Source organism: Gopherus evgoodei, chromosome 13 (genome assembly GCF_007399415.2).
Source record: "Gopherus evgoodei ecotype Sinaloan lineage chromosome 13, rGopEvg1_v1.p, whole genome shotgun sequence".
NCBI lineage: Eukaryota > Metazoa > Chordata > Testudines > Testudinidae > Gopherus > Gopherus evgoodei.
Window position 1 is genome coordinate 27,380,802 of NC_044334.1, and position 21,377 is coordinate 27,402,178.

At 52.2% G+C, this 21,377-nt stretch overlaps 1 protein-coding gene across 4 annotated transcripts in view; it reads right to left on the bottom strand.

The window, feature by feature from the left end:
* Positions 1-21,377, bottom strand: part of SCARF2 (scavenger receptor class F member 2) — a 99,738-nt gene that overhangs the window by 54,369 nt on the left and 23,992 nt on the right. For all 4 annotated transcript variants that reach the window (XM_030583441.1, XM_030583444.1, XM_030583443.1 and 1 more), the window contains 3 exons: positions 18,848-19,367; positions 18,393-18,611; positions 16,232-16,360 (listed from right to left, as the gene is read on the bottom strand). In XM_030583441.1, the coding sequence (XP_030439301.1) occupies positions 16,232-16,360; positions 18,393-18,611; positions 18,848-19,367 (868 nt within the window). The remainder of the gene's footprint in view (positions 1-16,231; positions 16,361-18,392; positions 18,612-18,847; positions 19,368-21,377) is intronic.

Below are 21,377 nucleotides of genomic sequence, written 5' to 3' on the forward strand. Positions count from 1 at the left end.
TGGGGCATCGCAGCTCTCGGGCACTAGCACCACAGCGGCAGGGTAGGCTGCACAGCTGAGCGATGTGCAGCTGAGGTAGGAGACCAGTGAGTGTGTAGAAGGGGGTGCATGGGACTAGGGCCAAGGGGGGCACAGGCAGGGAGGCATGGGGGCTGTGGAGAGGGGAAAGACTGCAGAAGGCTAGGGCTGCGGGGGACACAGGGAGGAATGTGCAGGGGGCTGAGGAGGGGGGTGCAGCTGGTGCATGGGAGACAGACTCTAGGTGGGGGGCTGGGTCATGGGGGGCAGTCCCTGGGTGGGGGCTGGCTGCCAGACAGGGCAGTCCTGGTGGGGGGCGTTCTGCCCTTGACAAGGCCCCGTGTCTCTGCAGAGCAGGCATATGTGCCAGCCCAGCATTGGGGGTTCCTGGATGCTAGGGGGATAATCCCTGCAGGGTTGGATGAAGAGGGCAGTCCCTGACTGGAGGGGCAGTCCCCAGCTGGGCTCCCAGGCTCCACAGCTGCGTTTTCCAGATGCTCAGCCCAGCGTTGAAACGAAAGGTATCAGGTGGGTTGAACCGTAGTGCTGTCATATAACAAACACGAAACATGCTTTTGTTTGTAGCTACACAGGTAGAAGATATATTGTGTGGATGCAGCCCACATAGCACAGAGAGAGCTGCATATGCAGCTCACAGTGGTAAATAGGGAGAGACCAACTGCTTCAGAGGAAGGAAATAAAAGACAACAATCCCAGAACACAGGGGGGCACAGGAGAGAGGCAGAATCCCTTCCTGAGCCCTGCTGGTTGTGGCTGAAACCCTGAAGCATGGGCTTTAGGGACATAACAAGGCGTGCTGAGCCCTGACCCCACCATCCCAGGCAACCCCATCATACCATTCCACTCATACATGTGTCCAGTTATCACTTAAACCAAGTACGTTGTTTGCCCCCATAACTCTCATTGGGGCTGTTCCAGATCCTCACCCCTCTGATGGTCAGAAACCTTCTTCTAATTTCCAGCCTCAATTTGTCCCTGGCTGGTTTGTTGCCATTTGTTCTTGTGCCAATACTGACCTTTAGCTTCAATAGCTCTTCCCTCCTCCTGGTGTTTACCCCCCGACGTATTTATAGGGAGCAGCCAGGTCCCTTCTCAGCCTTCATTTTGCTAGGCTAAATAAAAGCAAAGCTTCTCCAGTCTCCTCTCGTAACACGGGCCCTCCACTCCCTTCATCATCCTACTAGATCTTCTCTGCTCCGGTTTCAGTTGGAATTCATCATTCTCAAACACAGAGATGTACAGAGTATTTCAGATAAGGTCTTACCAGAGCTTTGCATGACGGCATTAATATTTCCCTAGCTCTGCTGGAAATGCCTCACCTGATCCTCCCTTGTGAACATCCCGTTCACATAGGTCTGAGTTCCTGGAGTGCTCACTAAAGCTCTGGGGGCATTCAGGGAGCTGGGGCCACAACATGTGGGCTGGACCCATGGCTCTTTGGCTAATAAAATCCAGTGGGGAGACCCAGTGTTGGCTTTGTCATCTGTTGGGATTGCCAATGCCTCTCCTTAGGTCTGCCTCCAGCCATGCAATTCAGCATGTAAGGAATCCCATCGAAGTCAATGGGACTAGTCAACCCATTCTCAGTGTACTCCTGCCTTGTACATGGTTTGGTGACTGCTCAGTTGGGGCCATAGTGAGGCCAAGGTGCCAGCTCCAATTAGCCATTCTGCTAACTGGACCCCCTCCCCAACTACTACATGCTCTTCAAATCCTTTGTGAGGAAGATCATAGATCACAGAATCATAGAACTGAAAGGGACCTCGAGAGCTCATCTGGTCCAGTCCCCTGCACTCATGGCAGGATTAAGTATTACCTAGACCAGGGTTGTCCCTAGAGATTGTGGTGCCCTATACAGCCCCCCTGCGGGGGGGGAGGGACTGGCCCTGAGCCTCAGAAGGGGGGCCTCCCAGGCCTCTGCAGGAGGTGTTCCAGGCCTCTGAGGGGTGGGGAGGATGCACCCAAGGGCTTTGGGAGGCAGGAGCAGCCAGTGCAGGAAGGCAGCAGGGGTTGGGCCTGCTCCTGCACTCACAAGGCAGCAGGAGGTGGAGCAACCTGGCCCCAGCCCACTCCACTCTGCTCCTGGGCTTGTGGGAAGGAGGAGAACTGCCCCCCAACACTCACCGGTGGCGTGGCTGGGAGCCGGCGTGGCAGAGCGGAGCAGGTTGGGGCTGGGTCGCTCCAATTCCCGTCACCCGGTGACTGCAGGGAGGGCCCGACCCCTGCTGCAGTGCCCCGGGACATGTAGCTCAGGGGACAGGGTTTGTGGGGAAAGGGGCAGAATGGCGTGGAGCAGGGGCAGAAAGAAGTGGGGGTGGGAATGGAGCAGATGTGGGGGCTGAGGGGAAGGGTTGGGGCAGGGGCTGAGGCAGATTTCCTGAGCCCTGCTGTGCGCAGCCCACGAGGGGCTGGCTCAGCCATCTGAGGGATCGGGCTGGCTGCTGGAACTGGCTGCAGCACGCAGTTGCGTAGGGCACCATGAAATCTGGGGGGATTTGGTGCTCCAAATTTCCTGGTGCCCTACACAGCTGCATAGTTTGTGTATGAGTAGGGACAGCCCTGATCTAGACCATCCTGACAGGTGTTTGTCCAACCTGCTCTTAAAAATCTCCAATGATGGAGATTCCACAACCTCCCTAGGCAATTTATTTCAGTGCTTAACCACCTTGACAGTTAGGAAGTTTTTCCTAATGTCCAATGTAAACCGCCCTTACTGCAATTTAAGCCCATTGCTTCTTGTCCTAGCCTCAGAGGTTAAGAACAACAATTCTTCTCCCTTCTCCTTGTAACAACCTTTTATGTACTTGAAAACTGTTATCATGTCCCCTCTCAGTCTTCTCTTCTCCAGATTAAACAAGCCCAATTTTCAATCTCCTCTCCTAGGTCATGTTTTCTAGATCTTTAATCATTTTTGTTGCTCTTCTCTGGACTTTCTCCAATTTGTCCACATCTTTCCTGAAATGTGGCACCCAGAACTGGACACAATACTCCAGTTGAGGCCTAATCAGCAGAGTAGAGTGGAAGAATTACTTCTCATGTCTTGCTGACAACACTCCTGGTAATACATCACAGAATTATGTTCGCATTTTTTGCAGCAGGGTTATACTGTTGACTCATATTTAGCTTGTGGTCCGCTATGATCCCCAGATCCCTTTCTGCAGTACTCCTTCCTCGGCAGTCATTTCCCATTTTGTATGTGTGTAACTGATTGTTCCCTCCTAAATGAAGTACTTTGCATTTGGCCTTATTGAATTTCATCCTATTTACTTCAGACCATTTCTCCAGTTTGTCCAGATCATTTTGAATTTTAATCCTATCCTCCAAAGCACTTGCAACCTCTCCCAGCTTGGTATTGTCTATAAACTTTATTCGTGCACTCTTTGTGCCATTATCTAAATCATTGATGAAGACACTGAACAGAACCGGACCCAGAACTGATCCCTGCGGGGCCCCACTCGTTATGCCCTTCCAGCATGACTGTGAACCACTGATAACTACTCTCTGGAAATGGTTTTCCAACTAGTTTTGCACCCACCTTATAGTAGCTCCATCTAGGTTGCATTTCCCTAGTTCAGTGGTCACCAATTGATTGACTGCAATCGACTGGTCGATACTAGAGCATCTCCCAGTCCATCGTGATCTCCAGTGGCGCAGTGTGACTGCCGCTAAGGCAGATTCCCTGCCTACCCCAGCCCCACGCCGCTCCTGGAAGGGGCCAATGCACCCCTGTGGCCCCGGGGGCAAGGGGACAGGGGTCTCCCTCCGTGTGCTGCTCCTGCCTGCAAGCACTGCCTCTGCAGCTCCCATTGGCTGGGAGAGCTGCAGGGGTGGTGCTTGCAGAGAGGGGCCAGAGCCATGTGCCCTCCATGCCGTACCCAGGGGCCACAGGGGTGCTTTGGCCCCTTTCAGGAGTGGTGTGGGGCCAGGGTAGGCAGGGAGCCTGCCTTAGCCTTGCTGTGCGCACCACTGACCAGGAGCTGCCAGAACTGCGTGCTGCTCGGTGGGAAGCTGCACTCCAACCCCCATCCCTGAGTCCCCTCCTGCACCCCAGCCCTGACCTCGCTCCCAGAGCCAGCATCCTGTACCCCCTCCTGCACTCCAACACTCTGCCCAGCCCAGAGCCCCCTCCGGCACCCCAACTCCCTCCTAGAGCTTGCACCCCATACTCCTCTTGCACCCCAACCCCTGCCCTAGGCTCAGCCTAGAGCCCCCTCCTACCCTGCAAACCTCTCAGCCCCAGCCCAGAGCCCGCACCCCCTCCCAAACCTCAACCCCCTGCCCCAGCCCATGAAAGCGAGTGAGGTTAGGGGAGAGTGAGCGATGGAGAAAGGGGGGGATGGAGTGAGTGGGGCGGGGCTTTGGGGAAGGGGCAGGGCCTTAGGGTAGGAGTGGGACAGATCCTGGGTTGCCCTTAGATTCAAAAAGTGATCTTGGGTATAAAAGGGTTGGAAACAACTGCCCTAGGTTGTTTATGAGAAGGTCATGCGAGACAGTATCAAAAGCTTTACTAAAGTCAAGATATACGTCTACCGCTTCCCCCACAATCCACAAGGCTTGTGACCCTGTTAAAGATTTGTTCTTGACAAATCCATGCTGACTGTTACTTCTCACCTTATTTTTCTTCTAGATATTTGCAAACTGATTGCTTAATTATTTGCTCCCTTACCTTTCCGGGTTACAGAAGTTAAGATGATTGGTCTGTAATTCCCCAGAAATTACAGGTTGCCTTTAGGTGTTGACAGCAATACATGGGGCCCTCAGATTCCCTGGAGCCCATCCCTCCAGCTTTTAGGATTGGGTAAGCAGGGATTGCTGGTCTTATCGGCAGATGGCTTCCTCCTGGTGGTGGACCAAGATGAGTAACTGTGGATCTGACAGCATCCACAGACAGCGCTGACTGTGAGGTCCTGTCCTATAGAGAGCCTCAGATGGTGCCCATCACCACGGTGCCCTGGCTGCTGGTGCCATGCCTGTGGAGCTCAGCTTCTATAGTCAGAATTGTGCTTAAGTGGCTCTGTTCCATTCTCACAGGAGGACCAGCCCAAAGGGCTCTGTTAGGTGGTGGCTCATCTCACCTGAGGGCTCTGCCCTGTCACCTGTTCCTCTCTGCAGCACACCTGTAGCCTCAGGGTGGGGGGTTTGAAGTGCCAGGAGTTGGAGAGCTCTATACCTCTCACCTTGGATGGGGCAGGTTCCCAGCTTCCCCTGCTGCAAGTCCAGACTGGGGCTTAAATGCGAGCAGGTGCCTGTAGCTCTGTGCAGACACAGCTAAGGAAGTAAGCCAAGGAAAGAGCAGAGATGGCAGCTGCCACCATGTTGTGGGGATTTGCCACCTCACATTTGCAGCTGGCCCTCTGACAGTGCCTGAGTGGCTAGACAGCTGGGGTGGCCCCGAGTGCAAAGAGAAGTTGGCCTTTCCAGGCTCCTTTGTCTCCTGCAGCCTGAATCAGCCTGAATCTACATGAGCTGTGGCCAGGCGTGGGATGCAATCACCTGCTCATTAGCAGAGCTGCACTGGGGCTGCTGCCTGTCCAGGTTTTCCCTGGATCATCCCTTTTTTGACGTAGCTGTCTCGAGAAATCAGTCAGGGTGCTCAGGACATGCTGCCGGCTGTCCAGTTCTGAGTTCAGGCTCATCCCGGATGTCCTGGGGTTTGTATCTTACAGGTGGCAACCTGACGTGTTACCTCTCTGCTGCACAGGCTGCCTCTGCTTCTGGTGAAAGTGAAGACATTAGCTTGGAGCCATAAATCCTTCATAGTTTGGGCCCTAACCTGGCAGAACCTGAATCTACGGCCCTTCCTGCCATGTTAGCAGCTTCTCTCCAGGGGTGGGGTGAAGGGCCAGCACTTTAGCAGAGGAGGTGACATGCAGAGGGGATGGGGATCCCCTGTCTGCTGTGCAGATCTGAGTGTGTGAGAACTTATTCTGGTGTCTAGAGAGCAACAGGTGCGGTGGGTAGCAAACAACAAGCCAATCAATGAGGCATGAGCTCTGAGCTGCCCCCAGTGCACTCTATGCTGGGTCCACTGTCCCCTCCAGACATATGCTCTGAACTGGGTCTGTCCATTGCCAATGTGCTCTGCGCAGGCTGCCTTCCTCTGTGAAGTTTGCCAGTGTCTAAGGTAGGGGTGGGCAAACTATGGCCCAGAGGCCACATTTGGCCCTTCAGACATTTTAATCTGGCCCTTGAGCTCCTGCTGGGGAGTGGAATCCGGGGCTTGCCCCACTCCATGAGTGCCATGTCTCCCGGAAGCAGTGGCACATCCCCTCTCCACGCGTAGGGACAGCCAGGAGGCTCCACACACTGCTCCTGCCCCAAGCGCCACCTCTGCAGCTCCCACTGACCGGCAACCGCGACCAATGGGAGCTGCAGGGGTGGTGCCTGTGGATGGGGCAGTGTGCGCAGAGCTGCCTGGAGAGGAGCTGGAGAGGGGACATGCCACTGCTTCTGGGAGCTGCTTGAGGTAAGCACCGCCTGGAGCCTGCACCCCTGACCCCTTCCTGCACCCCAACCCCTCCCCCAACCCTGATCCCCCTCCTGCCCTTCAAACTCCTCGGTCCCCCCTCCTGTACCCCAGAGCCCGCACCGCCAGCTGGAGTCCTCACCCCCCCACCCACACCCCTGCCCCAGCCCAGCGCCCCATCCCGCACGCTGAACTCCTCATTTCTGGCCCCACCCCAGAGCCTGCACCCCAACTCCCAATTTTGTGAGCATTCATGGCCCGCCATACAATTCCCATCCCCATATGTGGCTCTCAGGCCAAAAAGTGTGCTCACCCCTGGTCTAAGGGTTCCCGCTTCTCTGTACCTGGATGAGCTCCCAGACGCTCATGACCTGGGAGGTCTGATATGAAGCGGTGATAACCCTCATTCATGGGATGCACAGGATCTGCTTGAGGGATTCACCATCTGGCTCTGCCTCCTCTTGCTTTCCCCACCATAAAACCCAGCCCTCTCTCAGTGCCACGTCCCTTGGCTTGACCGTAGCCCCTTCAGCAATGATAAAACACACAGACTCTCAAGCGCCCATTGTCTCCACCAGGCAGAGCGTAGCTGGCACGTTCCAGCCTGCTGCCAGCAGCTGCTGCGCTGTCAGGCCTCAAAGGGATTCAGCTGGGCTAGCCTGGCCTTAGCACATTTCATGCCTTTTAAACTTACCAAGCTTCCCCCGGCCAGCTCTGTGCCCATGTGGCACCATGTGCCAGGCAAAACACAGCGATTAGCACAGAGTCAGTGCAGGCGTCACACCCACACAGAGCAGCTGGGTCAGGGATTGGATGTCAGCTGTTAGAAGTAGTGCTGCTCTCCGTTCTTATCGACGAGGCGGGTAGCATTACCTATGATTAAACTTGCCTGACATTTCTGTTATAAGACCCTATTTCCAGTTGCATATAATGGTGCCAAACGTTAACTGTTTGGGATGACATTTTTGATGCTGGGTGCCTGCCTCCGGCTGAATTGTTTTGGAAAATTTCAGCCTGAGTGGTTCAGCCATTTCCAAGAAGGAGGCTAGTGAAAAATTCCTTATTTCGCTCATGTGAAATCGTAGTGAGAAAAAATTATTTGAGAAGTTCTCACACCCCATGGTTTGGAGCAGGGATTTGAAATCTGCAGGGGGGTGGCAAGCACCAGACCTGGGTGCGGGGGCAAGGGAAGTAGATTTGAACAAGGAGCCCAGGGAGGGAGACAGAAAGGACGAGGAAGTGGAGTGTGCAGGTTACTGGAGGGGGGAAAGAAGAGAAACAGATTAGATAGAGAGGGGAAAGGTGGGAATTAGGACTGGCTGGGCAAGAACATGGGGGAAAGTAGCTATCAGTGTTGGGGGAGGACTAGGAATAGCTGGGCAAGAGGACTGATGGGCTGCAATGCCTGCGGATTGGAAAGTGGGACTACCTTGGTGAGGAGAATGGAACTGGGGTGCTCACTAGTCTAAACTCCTCTCCAGAGCCTGCAAAGGAATCCAAGGTTCAAAATCGCACCATTCCTCTAATGTCAACAAACATCTGTGAAGCTCATTAGCAAAGTGTCTCATCTCCCCCTAGTGCTTGGTCCACATAGAGGATGATAACCTACTACTGCTATCAGTTACTCCATTAGCTTACGTGGCAGAGGTCTGTGGGGTGGATTTAAAGGTTTCTACACTGCTGATGACCCATGTGGGTGTGAAGAGGAGACCACATGATGGAATCTGTTCAGGTTGCTTTTTTTTTTTAACAAACTAGGAAATGCCACAGAACTGTTAACAGAACACTAGTAAGATTGCAAAGTCAAGAAATGCCAGAACTAAGGTTGCTTGTGCATATGAATTCTGCATTGTTCAGGGCTGTGCAGTGAAGGAGGCTGCTGTGTGTAGGACCCCTGCTCCATTTGTTGGAAGGTGCCTTGTGCCCCAGGCAAGGGGTTACAGGAAGAGAAAGGATGGCCTCAAGCATCACAACACCTAATTTTTATGCACCTATAAAATCACAGGGACACCACTGAGAGTCACAAAGCCTGAATTCAGTCGCTAGGCTCCTATACAATGAATGGGGAGAAGTAGGCACCTCAGACTGCGAGTCATAAAAGCCAGCAGGCGGGGCAGCCAACGGGCGGGGTGTGTGCTAAGCCCCGTCCTCCAGAGACTGGCGCCTAAGTCTGGGCTGCGGAGAGGTGCCTCCCGCTGGTAGCAATCACAGCCAGGCCCCCTCTCCTGGAGGCAGGCGCCGAAGGCATTTCTGGGGAGAACACGTTACTTCACACGGAAGGGCCAGAGAAGGAGTGGTGCCCAATGGTTACAGCGCTTACCTGGGACTCCCCCCTCTTTCTGAGGGGAGAAAGGTCTCTCAGCTCTTACCACTGGGCCACAGGATAGGCTGATGTGGGGCTGCCCCCATCTCTCCTGTTGAAATGGTTTCACTCTGGATAAATACTTCAACATTCACCAGGCCAGAGAGTGAATGACTCTGTAGCCTGTTGGTTATGGCACCACCTAAGAGGTGGGAGAACCCGGGTCTAATCCCCCTTCTCCAAGAACTGTTTCAACAGGCGAGACTGAAGGACCCCTGCAGTAATCTTGGTATCACCCTTTACCTAAGTCTCTGCTTTTCAGTTCCAGGGGGATGGTGATGGTGGAACAGTCTCCAAGCTGTTCTTCAGCTCGCTTCCCTTCTTGTAATTACTGGTATTTCTTTAACGTTACTGTCAGCAATAAATGCAGGTTTACTCCTCACTGACGTCAGCGGGTGCCCTGCAGAGAAATTCCCACATGCTGTTCGGGAAAGTTACCACAAAGTTTTCTGTCCTGAGCAAAGTGAAGCCAAGTCCGTTTCTGAAGTTAGTCTGTAAGCCAGGGGCAATGAGTAACTTCTGACCAAAGTTATATTTAACCCATTGGCAGGGGTTTAAACTGCTGACAAAGCCTTCTGGATGGGATGGCTCTTCTGGAGTCAGGGTGTTCGTTCAGCTACCAGAGTCCTCCATGTGACACAAGCACACAGGACATCAGCTCGGCCTGACTTGAAACAAAGGTCTAAGATGCTCTTATAATTAGAAGGGCCTACACTCCAGGGGGGAACATCAAAGAAAACCCAGCCCACGAGGGTCAGATCCCAGGTGAGTCTGCAGAACAGCGCCAAGAAAACTAGCTCTTGCCTCATAAAGAGAGCAGACAGTGTGGAAGGGTCAGCGCAGGACTCCACCCAGCACGATACCACCCTGCTTTCCAGCCATCAGCATAGTGAAAGGTGAAAAAGGACCTGGTTGTCTCTGTGCACAAAAAGTGAAGGGGAAAGTCTGGCTATGCTGCTTTCACCCCATTACACTAATGTGAGTGTAGCCTGGACCTGTACAGCTAGGAGACACTTTTGTTCTTTGTGGCTTTAGGACACAAACCAAGTCTCTGCAGCATGTGCACATAAACCTTCCATTGGCAGCCCGTGGCTTGTGCATGCTGTGTCCCATGCCTCCCTAAGCAGCCTGCGCCTGTCTGAGTATGCTGGAGAGGTTCTAGGGAAATGGGCCCCCACAATGCGACTACACCAGGAGAAGCACGTCTGACTGAGCCCAACGCTCTTCCCTACAAGGCTCTGGCAGCGTCACCAACTCTTATGTTAACAGGATCGGCACCATAGCTGGTGTTTTGCTTAAAGCCCCAGCTTCTGGAGTCAGGTGATTATGAGAGACTCTCAGTTTCCACTTACAGAAAGCACATTTCTAGTTTTTGGGGATCAGGAAGAAAGCTAGAAAATGTGAATCTTCCAGGCTTAAGACCAAAAGGCAAATAAATAAACCAAAAACATGTTTTAAAAGCGCCTGATTTTTAAGCCAATCTCATGATTTTGGGGCCTGAACCCTTGGGGTGGGTGACACTGCAGGGGGCATTGGCACTTAAACACCATTGCCTTCCCCTTTCCTCCACTTGAAAAAGCAAGCTGGACAGCTCTGCTGGGTCAGCGAACATCTGGGCACCCTGAAAGCCCTCCCTGCCAGGTGCTATGCATCAGACATGACTCTGGCCTTGACCTTCCGCAGCCAGGGTTGGAACCACATGGTGCAATTTGTAAAAGGGATGTTCCAGCGCCCCCTGCTGGACTCAGCCGGTCAATCACAGAGTTGCTTTCCAGATCCCTAAGGAAGCCATCAAAGCCCTCCTTGGAAGCATAAGCCCATCTCTACCCCACGGCTAGCACGGTTTCCATGGGACACATGGGAATGCAGGCTGCAGCAGGACATCTGGGAAGCCATGAGTGTCTTAGCCCCAGCCCCAAAACTGGACCACATGCCTCAAACATCAAGAGAATCAGAATTGCGAAGCTGCAGCATAGGTGTGCATGCATGTGTGCCCACTGATCTGTGCCAGGCCATCAGCAACTTCCCACCAGCCCCTCTCCCCAACTTCAGGGAGAAGACGATGGCCCACATGCCTCTACTAGGGTTGGAGACAGTACTGCAGCTTTTGCTCCTGATCTCTGGCAGCTGCCATAATGACAAGGAGAGATTATTTCTATCCTGGCTGCTATTTCTCAGTTTAGTAGTAAATCTCCCAGTCTGACTGATAAGACCCTTTGAGGGAGACATCAACACAACTCTGTTTAATAAGGGCCAACAAGAAGCACTTAGCATCGGCGACCTGGCTGTCCAGAGTTAATCACTGCGGTGTGGTTTTGAGGAAGCAAAGCAGAGCGGTGAGGCAGACAGTGATTAGTCAGACAGCATATTTCCCTCAGGTTAGCGGTTCCATCAATCACTGAAGGGGAGTCTGGAAAATGAAGAGTTGAAACAAACAAGTGATTTCACTACAGGTGCTGCTGGAGATGCAGTGAGCTGGGTAAGCAAGACAAATGGTCACAATGCTCATCTATGCAGTACGTAAGGCCCTGGGCTTACACATGAGAATTATCATTTGCTGTGAAAAACAAAACCTCTAGGAAAAGAGTGAAAATCTAACCTGGCCCCCATTTTTTGCTCACTGGGCAGACAGCAGCCTGCACAATAGAGTTGCACTGCATGACAGAACTCATTCGAAGAGGGGAGCACAAGACACGCAAGTCATTCACGCAGCTAGATTGAATGGAAAGCACTTCCTGGGCCAGTTTTGGCAGAGAAGGAAAAAACCTTCCTAGGACTTTTTTGGTTTCTCAGTTTGTTGTTTCTCCCTTTTCCAGTGGGAAAATAGAAAAAAGGAAGGGAAAAAAAAGGAAAAGCGGAGGGGAAGAAAGGGAGAGACTGTATGTGCACAATGGTGGCAGGGAAGGCTGGGGGGGTAAACACCCCCCCCCAATAAATAATTTTCTGATTACTTTTTCTGGTATCAAATTTCAAATAAGTAAAAACAACCCACCTTTCAAAAAAATTGAAAAAAAAATTACCTCCAACTTTTTGAATTTTACGTTCCACCTGGGTTGGACTTGCTCCAATCTAAAGCAAAATCAGCACTGGCTCAGCTGATATAGATTCAAGGCACCCATTGTGATCATCTAGTCTGATCTCCTGTATCATACAGGATATAGAACGTCCCCACAATAATGTCTAGAGCAGATCTCTTAGAAAAACATCCAGTCTTGATTTTAAAATGGTCAGTAATGGAGAGTCCACCACAACCTTAGTAAATTGTTCCAATGGGTAATTACTCTATTAAAATATGTGCCTTATTTCCAGTCTGAATTGATCTAGCTTCAATGTCCAGCCATTGGATTGTGTTCAACCTTTAGCTGCTGGATTGAAGAGCCCATTATTAAATATTTGTTCCCCATGTAGGTACTTCTAGACTGTGGTCAAGTCACCCCTTAACCTTCTCTTTGTTAAGCTAAACAGATTGAGCTCCTTGAGTCTATCACTAGAAGGCAGGTTTTCTAATTGTTTGATCCTTTCCCAGACCAAAGAGGGGAAGAACATCTTCACACACAGACTTGCCAACCTGCTGAGGTGGGTTGTAAATTACTTTCAAAGGGGGCAGGTGACAAAAGGTCACAGGTAAGCATAAAAACAAAATCTAAGAGAGAGCTAAATGTTGGGGGCAGTGGGGAGGGGACATGGAAATTTACAAGAGGCTCATAGGAACATCAAGAGGGAAATCAGGGAGGGAATCTGCTCAACATCATAAATTTCTGTTATACAAAAATGCAAGTAGTGTGGGGGAAAACAGGAAGAACTAGACGTATGGGTACATAAGCTAATTATGACATAACTGGTGTCAGAAAGACTTAGTGAGATAAGTTTCATGATTAGGATATTGGTATAGGGGGGTATAACTTCTTCAAGAAGGACAGGCAAGGAAAAAGGGAGAATATATACATGTGTTCTCAGGTCCAGAAGGAGGAGGGAGGAAGACCGGTTGAAAGTCTCTGGGTAAAGCTAAAAGCAGGTGAAAATTGGGGTGATGTCATGGGAGGGGTATACTCTAGACCCCCAAATCTGGAAGAGGAGGTGGATGAGGCATTTCTAGAACAAATAACAATATCCAAAGCACAAGAACCTGGTAGTAATGGCGGACTTTAACTACCAAGACATCCATTGGAAAAGTAACATGGCAAAGCACAACATTTCCAGTAAGTGCTTGGAATGCATGGGGGACAATTTTTTGTCCCAGAAAGTGGAGGACGTAACAAGGGGGACAGCCATTTTACACCTGACTCTGACCAACAGGGAGGAATTGGTTGCAAACGTGAAGGTGATTCTAAGGAAAGGAAGGAGTGAGAGCAGCAGAATAAGAACAATGGACTTCAAAAAAGCCAATTAAGGTAAGAGAACTGGTAAGGAAGGTCCAATGGGAAGAGAATCTATGGGATAAAGAAGTTCAGGAGAGCCGGCAGTTTCTCAAGGAGACAATACTAAAGACACATCTGCAAATTATCCCAATACAAAGGAAAGATAAGAAGAACAGTAAAAGGCTAATGTGGGTCCATCAGGAGTTCTTTAACGACCTGAAAATCAAAAAAGAATCCTACAAAAACTGGAAACATGGATGAATTGCAAAGGAGGAAGAGAACAGCACAAGCATGTAGGGACAAAATCAGAGAGACAAAGAGACAAAATAAGTTACATCAGCAAAAGACATAAAAGGTGAGAAGAAGAGGTTCTTTAAATACACTAGGAGCAAGAGCAAGAAAAAGGGAAGTGTAGATCCTCTACTTAGCAGGGAAGGAGAGCTAATAACTAATGACATGAGGACAGCTCAGATGCCCCAGCTCCTGTTTTAGTTAGGGGTATATAGTACAGGTCATGGGCAGGTCACAGGCTGAATTGTTGTTTACTGCCTGTGACCTGTCCATGACTTTTACTAAAAATACTCGTGACTAAACCGTAGCCTTAACCATGATCCTCAAATCTTTCAGAGTCACTGTTTCCAGGGATAGAGTTCCCCATCCTGTAAGTAACAGCTCTGAAGACTATTATCAGGTTTGCCATCAGTCTTCTTTTCTCCAGACTAAATATGCCTAGTTGCTGTAACCTTTCCTCATAGGTCAGGTTTTCTAAACCTTTTATCCTATATTTTGTTCCTAGATGTATATATTTATATTTAGTTGTACTAAAACGCATATTGTTTGCTTGTGCCCACTTTACCCAGTGATCCCAATCATCACTGACCAGTCCTCTTCAATATTTACCATTCCTCTAATTTTTGTGTCATTCGCATAACAACTAAACCTGTCTTCCCATCAGAACGAGGAATATGGCAGCTTTTCTCCCTCCCTATTACGTGCAGCAATTCATACTCCTCCCTCCAAACACTATCTGCTCTCATACAGGAAGAGGGAATGCTCTTAGGATTCAAGATAAGCCTCTCCAAGACAGAGATCTTACCAATTAATTGAAAGAGAAACCTGAATTTCCAGTAATCTTCAGGCTTGGTAAACTACAAGAGGTAATAATTTCACCCTGTGAATGAAACCTCCCCTAGGATCCTTGACTAGAGCACTTACTACCTACCGTTAAAACGTGCAGTGAATCACTATTAGCAAAGCTTGGTGACCATGAATTATTCCCAAGGTTGTTATATACACCACAAGGGCTGACCATGGAAATATAACGAAGGGGAGGAGAGAAGGCGCAGGATCATCCTTAGCTGAAACCACTCCGTGAACCGAAAAAACAACCAGCACTCTCCTAAAGCACATTGTGGAAGTTCACACCTGCTTCTGCAATCACCGTCAGTCTCCCGGCTGCTTAACTGGACAAGAAAATTTTCCAGTGACTCTTGGTTGAACTCTCAGGAAGAGCATGTCTCTATATTCTCAGCCAGTTACCACCAGAAGGACTTTGAGAAAAACCACAGTGGACATTTTCCACAGCAAGGGGCTCTACAGAGAGGCTTCCCTAAGCAATTCAAGGTGCTTTGGGTGGGACCTGGCAGACTCATGACACCACTGTCGTTGTGTCAGCAGAATCTGGCTCGATCTAATTACAAACCAAGCACACCAGTGGATTCTGGGCTTTTTGTGTTTTCCTCACAGCACGGCAGGTTTTTCGTGTTGAATGAGGTGTGCCTGTTTATGTTTGAGGGATGAATGTGCGTGTGACATGAACAACACAGGATGTGTTTTCTGTTCCATTTCAAAACCCTTCTGAGAGTTCTGCTTGTTTATTTGCTTTGCCGCTGAATTTCTCAGTGGGTTTGTGTTGTTGGGTTTGTGTTTGGCTGGTTTTTGATTGGTGAAAAACACAAAAAGCCCCACCTTCCCTGGACTGGGTGGAACACTCTTACAGGAGTGAGTGGGTTAGATTCCGTGGCGTGCACTGTGCAGGAGGTCAGATCATAATGGTCCCTTCTGACCTTAAAGTCTAAAAGCGGCACTGGTGTACTCGGGGCTTTTTCCGAGTCATACATTTACAAGGTTTATGAAGGATCATAACGAATGTGCAACAGTACTGAGTTGTCTCTGGAATGGAGGCAGATGACAAGGGTTTGGAACGTAAGCTATTGCTTTACTTGCAATTACTCTCTTGCATTAAGAATTGCGTTCAGTTTATCCCTCTACTTTGGGATCTCCCAGTGAAAACCAGCATAACAACAAACAGAAAATATCACACAAAATCCAGGTATATTCTTCAGCAAATTCTGCTTGATGTCTAGATGAACACCGGGCAGCCTGGAAGGGGTGGTTTGTGAAAAAGAAAAATATATAGTGCTTGGTCTGCACCTGAAAATAGGAAACAGGCTCAAGATAATTTCATTGATGGGGTTCAAGCAGATGGAAGCCGGGAATGAAGAAATAAGAATAACTTTGCACTGATACATTGCGGGTTCATTTGATCTGAGACATACAGAGTCCCTTTCACCTGCCACCCCAGCTAGTACAAAAACGAACAGCAGTCAATTAGCTCCCCCTGGAGGGAGTTGTGCTTCCAATCAAAAGGCACCGTCCTCCTTCTGCAGGCTCCAAAGAGATTATTTAGGGGACACTGTCAGTGCTTCCTAAGGCTGAGCCCCGGCACCTCTAGACTTGGCAGTTCATAGACCCAGCACCTCTGGGTTTGCCATGTCAGTCACGAAAGTAAATTGCTTGAGCCCTGGCACATCTTTCACTACAAATTAAGCACCGGTCAGTGTCATACTCCTCTGGACTCTCACCTACACCCTCCTCTCCTGGGGATGTCAGAGACAGCCCCACCCCTGTGCCCAAATCCAGGTGTGTTTATCCAGACCTGTCTGCAATGGCTGGAGCACCCAGCACGCCCAGCCACACAGAGCGCGAAACACGAGAGTTACTTACTAGGCGCCGTGAGATCCTGCCCGGCAGAGGCACCGGCCCGTCTCAAAGTGGCATTCCCCGTTGAAGCAGTCGCTGCACACAAAGGCGCAATTCTCGCCGTATGTCCCGTTGCGACACTTGGTTTCACACCTAGGAAAGGGCCAAGAGGAGCAGGTCACAGGGCGGGCACCGGAGGAGAGCACGCCCTGGGAGCTGGCATAGCCATGCTGGCAGGGTCAGGCAGCCTGGTGCAGCTGCTGGACTCTCCAGACAAACACATTGGAGTGCTGCAAAGCCACTGCCCTTGCGTGGTCCCTCCCTGTTCCGAGTACAGGGGCTGTGCGGACGGAGTCACCAGGAGCCTTTAGCCGGTAGAAGGACTGAGCTTAGCTGTGGGGGGCGGCCAGGCCATTTTCCACCTCAGCTAGTTGACCCTTGGCTCCATGCAGGGAGTGCCGGGCTCAGGGTCACATATTGCTCACAATGTTTGTGAGGTATGTGGGCAGCACAAGGAAACGTTCTGCTGCCTCTCTCCACACGCTGGGCTCTTTCTAGACCTCCTGGGAAAGCAGCAGCGTACGTCAACCCCAGCCCACAGTGCTGCCCACGTGACACGCTAGCCGGGATTCAAAGCACAAGGCCACCACAAACGCTCTGAGAGCTCCACATTGTGAATGCAGGTGCCATGATCACTGGTGGAACCCGTGGCCATTGGGGGAGGCAGCTTTAGTGCTGGCCTGGCACTCTTACTACCGGATTACAGCCTGTCTGGTAGGTGAAGCTGTGATTGCAGCAGAGAGGCACCTCTCGAGACCACACAGCACAGACAGGAGTTGGCAGAGCCTTCAACACCATCCTGGGACACTCTCCTTCTCTTCACCTCACTAACCATGCTCTGCCTGAGATACCTTTCCCCACCATTCCCTGCCCATGCTGTGCTCTGAGACTGGCCCCCAGGGACGTCCCCCCAGCCACTGCCCACACTATGCCCCAGGACGTCCCCACGGGTCACTGCCCATGCTCCGCTCTGAGACTGGCTTCTAGCTGGAGCCCAGGCACAGCCATAAATTCCTCCGCAGAGAACGCAGAGCAGGAGCTGCTTGGATGGCACTTTCTGCCAGGATTAGAGGTGGGACAGGATATCCTGCCAACCTGATGAGACAGTGACCCATCCGGTTAGACAACAGCCCAGCAAAACACGACTCGTCTTCCTGCTAACGATCCTCCCATTTGCTGGGCTTACAAGCCCCCAGTGAATTCCAGAACTGACTACATGGAGTGTAAAGAAAGGGTCTGTATGAGCATCCCCACGGAGCTGCCCACACAGACCACCTGCTCCAGTGTAGCAGCAAGCACTGGGCACATTTCAGTGCACTGGGACAAGGAATGACTTGACGGAGCTGGGGTCCCTGGAGTGAGCAGTGCCCTGAAGCAGCCAGAGCTGCCAGAGCTGGGAAGAGCTCACCATAGCCTCTGCAATGCATGGCAAGAGGCCACAGTTCTGTCCTCTGCCAGCAGCTTCTGGGCATCGAGGAGGGTGCTGCCATTCTCTCTCTTGGTCCGTCAGAGGTGCTAGGGCCCTGTTTCCCTGCAGGCTGGATTAGGCCAGGCCTCAGAGAATCAGGAACATCCAGTGGGCAACAGGTTTGGTTTTTCTGATGTGTTTCCATTGTACTGGGCTCAGATGATGCATCCTGTACTCCCTCAGGGCGACACGCTTCTCCCTGGGGTGCTGCATCCCACAGGCTCACACACAGCAACAAAGGTGCAAGCTGGGGGCTTTCAGGTACTGAGGGAAACATTTTGCAGTTCCTGACCTTAGAGGAAGCAGGCTGGGGCCAGAATGCTCTGACCAGCCAGGACAATGTCAGTCTGTGACTGACCAGAGCTTCCAGCAGGGCGGCTCCATGGCAGGACTGGGGCATGTTGACCGAGCGCTACACAAAGAGCCAGAATGTTGATGCCCCAGGAGGAGGGGAGAGCCAATCCTGGAAGAAGGCTTTAAATGGTGTTCAGAGGAAGGCAGCATCGTCTAGTGGCTAAGGCAAAGATTAGGAGTCAGGGGACCACATATCTAAAGCAGGTAGTGCCACAGCCTTCCTGCGTAGCCTTAGTCGCTTTGGCCAGTTGAAGAAAAACAGGAGCGTGCAGCCTGATTGCGCACAAAGCAGCCTCCACTCACCTGTCTCCAATCCAGCCGGGATTGCAGTGCGAGCATTTGCCATTGATGTGGTTGCAGGTGTGGCCATCTTTGCACAGGGGGCAGATTTTCTCACAGCCGTCTCCGTAGAAGCCTGAGGAGCATGCCTGATCGCACTTGGTGCCGTTCCAGCCAGCTTCACACGCCAGGCAGCGGCCATCCGCGATGGTGCAGGGCTGCAGCCCTTTGCACTGCCCACACCTACAGATGCCAACAGGGAGCACAACCCAGAACATGAGCAATCATTTGAACATCCCCCGCACTAGTCTCGTGCGCCTGGGGCTCACCCCTCCCTCCCATCCCATCATGGGCAGGACCAAGCCGTGACTGCACAAGGCAGGTGAAACAGGGACCGTCCTCAACTTGCAAGAACACCAGGCGGGCAAGGCCCGGTGCAGCATGGGGGCCTGAACCTGCCCAAAGCCCTGCACACTTACCGCCTCCTGCAGCCTTGTCCGTAGAAGCCCGCTGGGCAGGGCTCCCGGCAGTACTTGCCCCGATATCCCGGCTCACAGGTACAGGTACCATCCACCTGGTTACACTTCCCCTTGTAGCACTGACAGTAGCGGTCGCAGCGTGGGCCAAACATTCGCTCCCGGCACTGGCAGCGCCCGGTGAACTGCTCACACGGCGAGTTGTTGCAGACGCACTGGTTGTTGCAGCCCCGACCCCACCAGCCAGGCTGGCAGAGGCACGTCCCCGTCTGCTGGTCGCACTGGGAGTTGAGGCTGCAGTAGCAAGAGCTGGAGCACTGGGGACCCCACCAGTTGGGCTCACAGGTGCACTTGCCCGTCTTCTGGTCACATTTGCCGTGCTTGCAGAGACAGGCGTTCTCACACTTGGGCCCCCAGCGATTGGGGTTGCACGTGCACTGGCCCGTGACGTCCTCGCACTGGCCATTGGGGTGGCAGCTGCACATTTCCTTGCAGTCTGGACCCCAGAACTGGCGGGGACATTCTGCGAAACAAGCAACACACCAGGACTTACTGAGCTGCCACCGAGCCCAAGAGGAGGGTGCAGGGGTCCCTGGGTCGGTCACCAGGCCCCTCCTGCCATCATCCTGTCAGCTTACATACCAGCTGTAGCTCCTTAGAGGACTGCACTTCCAAACCCAAGTTTCAAGGCGCCCCACCCAGCATACTCATCTGCTGACTGTAGGTCTGAATACCCCTGGTTCGGCCCCAAGAGCAGTGCAGGGCCCTTGCACGACAGTCAGCAACAGCAGCCGAGCATCATTTGCACGCTCGCTTCCCCAGCACATTGTGCATGGGCTCTGTATCTGCACATTGGTCTGCCCTGGCAGGGGAAGCAACCCAGCAGGTCCCGCGGGAGTCTATAGTGCCTGCTGCCTGTGCTGCTGCTCTTGCTGCCACCGACCATGCGATTCCGAGACGAGGCGGCCAGGGAGACAAGAACGCAGTAGCCGTGCCAGCATCTCTAGCCGTCTCAGTCTGGAAACAATGTCAGCTTCCAACGGAAGAGACAGCCGAGCAATTTCCAGCAGAACCCCCTAAAGCACCCTGTAACACGCAGGCCTGGGCAGGCCCCAGGGAAAGGGGCTGGGAGCCAGCACTGATGCAGCTTCCAGAGGCAACAATTCCAAGAGCCGCCTGGCTGAGCTCAGGACAGGCAAAGCCTGGCTTCTCCCTCCCCTCCTCTCATGGCTTTCCCACTGCAAAGTGCCTCTTCTCCTTGGTAGAAGTTTGTTCCTATTCAGGTGAACGTGTCTGTTCTGTTGCATGACTTCCGTCCTTATCCTTACCTGCTTCACCCTGCACACGTAGCTTTGTAACAAAAGCAACTTCTGGTCAATCAATCAAACACACCTTCCCCTGTGACTGACACGGAGTCTGATACCCAGCTGCTCAGAGGTGGGGAGGAGGCCTCCTGCCTAGACAAGGAGGCAGCAGAATCTGGGTAGGCTCAGAGAGAGAGGTCTGGTGTGTTTGCCATTCCTTAGCTACAGGGGCTGGCCAGTGCTTAATTTGTAATTAAAGAGGTGCTGGGACTCAAGCAATTTTTTTACTTTCATAACTGATGTGGCAACCCCAGCAGTGCTGGGGCTCTGAACTGCCAAGCCCAGCGGTGCTGGGGCTCTGAACTGCCAAGCCCAGCGGTGCTGGGGCTCTGAACTGCCATGCCCAGGGACACCAGGGCTCTGAACTGCCAAGCCCAGTGGTGCCGGGGCTCTGAACTGCCAAGCCCAGGGACACCAGGGCTCTGAACTGCCAAGCCCAGTGGTGCCGGGGCTCTGAACTGCCAAGCCCAGGGACACCGGGGCTCTGAACTGCCAAGCCCAGGGACACCGGGGCTCTGAACTGCCAAGCCCAGTGGTGCCAGGACTCTGAACTGCCATGCCCAGGGACACCGGGGCTCTGAACTGCCAAGCCCAGCGGTGCCGGGGCTCTGAACTGCCAAGCCCAGCGGTGCCGGGGCTCTGAACTGCCAAGCCCAGCAGTATTGGGGCTCTGAACTGTCAAGCACTGGAGCTGTCACCAGGAGCGAGTGAGCAGAGGCTGGTTATGAGACATGTGGACTTTTCCGCTGGTTCAGGGTTCTGATTCACACATAACTCCACCTCTCCCCCAGGAAGCAATAAATGAACCCTGAAGTGACTGGCCCTTCCAGGCTCTTTATAATGCAAGGCTCTGGGACTGAGACTTCCCCAACACACCTTGCGAGGTTCCAGCCCAAGCCTGAATGTCTACACAGCAATTTTACGGCCCCACAGCCTGACCCTCACAAGCCCAAGTCAACTGACCCGGGCCAGCCCCAGATGTTTAACTGCGGGACCCTTAATGGAAGCAGACTTTAGCCTATGCAATCCGAACACGGTTAACAATGCTACTGATGATGCCTAATCCAGAACAGACTCCAGCTGCCTCTTTTCTGGCCTGGCCTGGGCTGGGCTGGCTCCACAGGGATAACCGGAGTAAGGAGGAATCAAAGCCTGTTTACGTCAGTGGC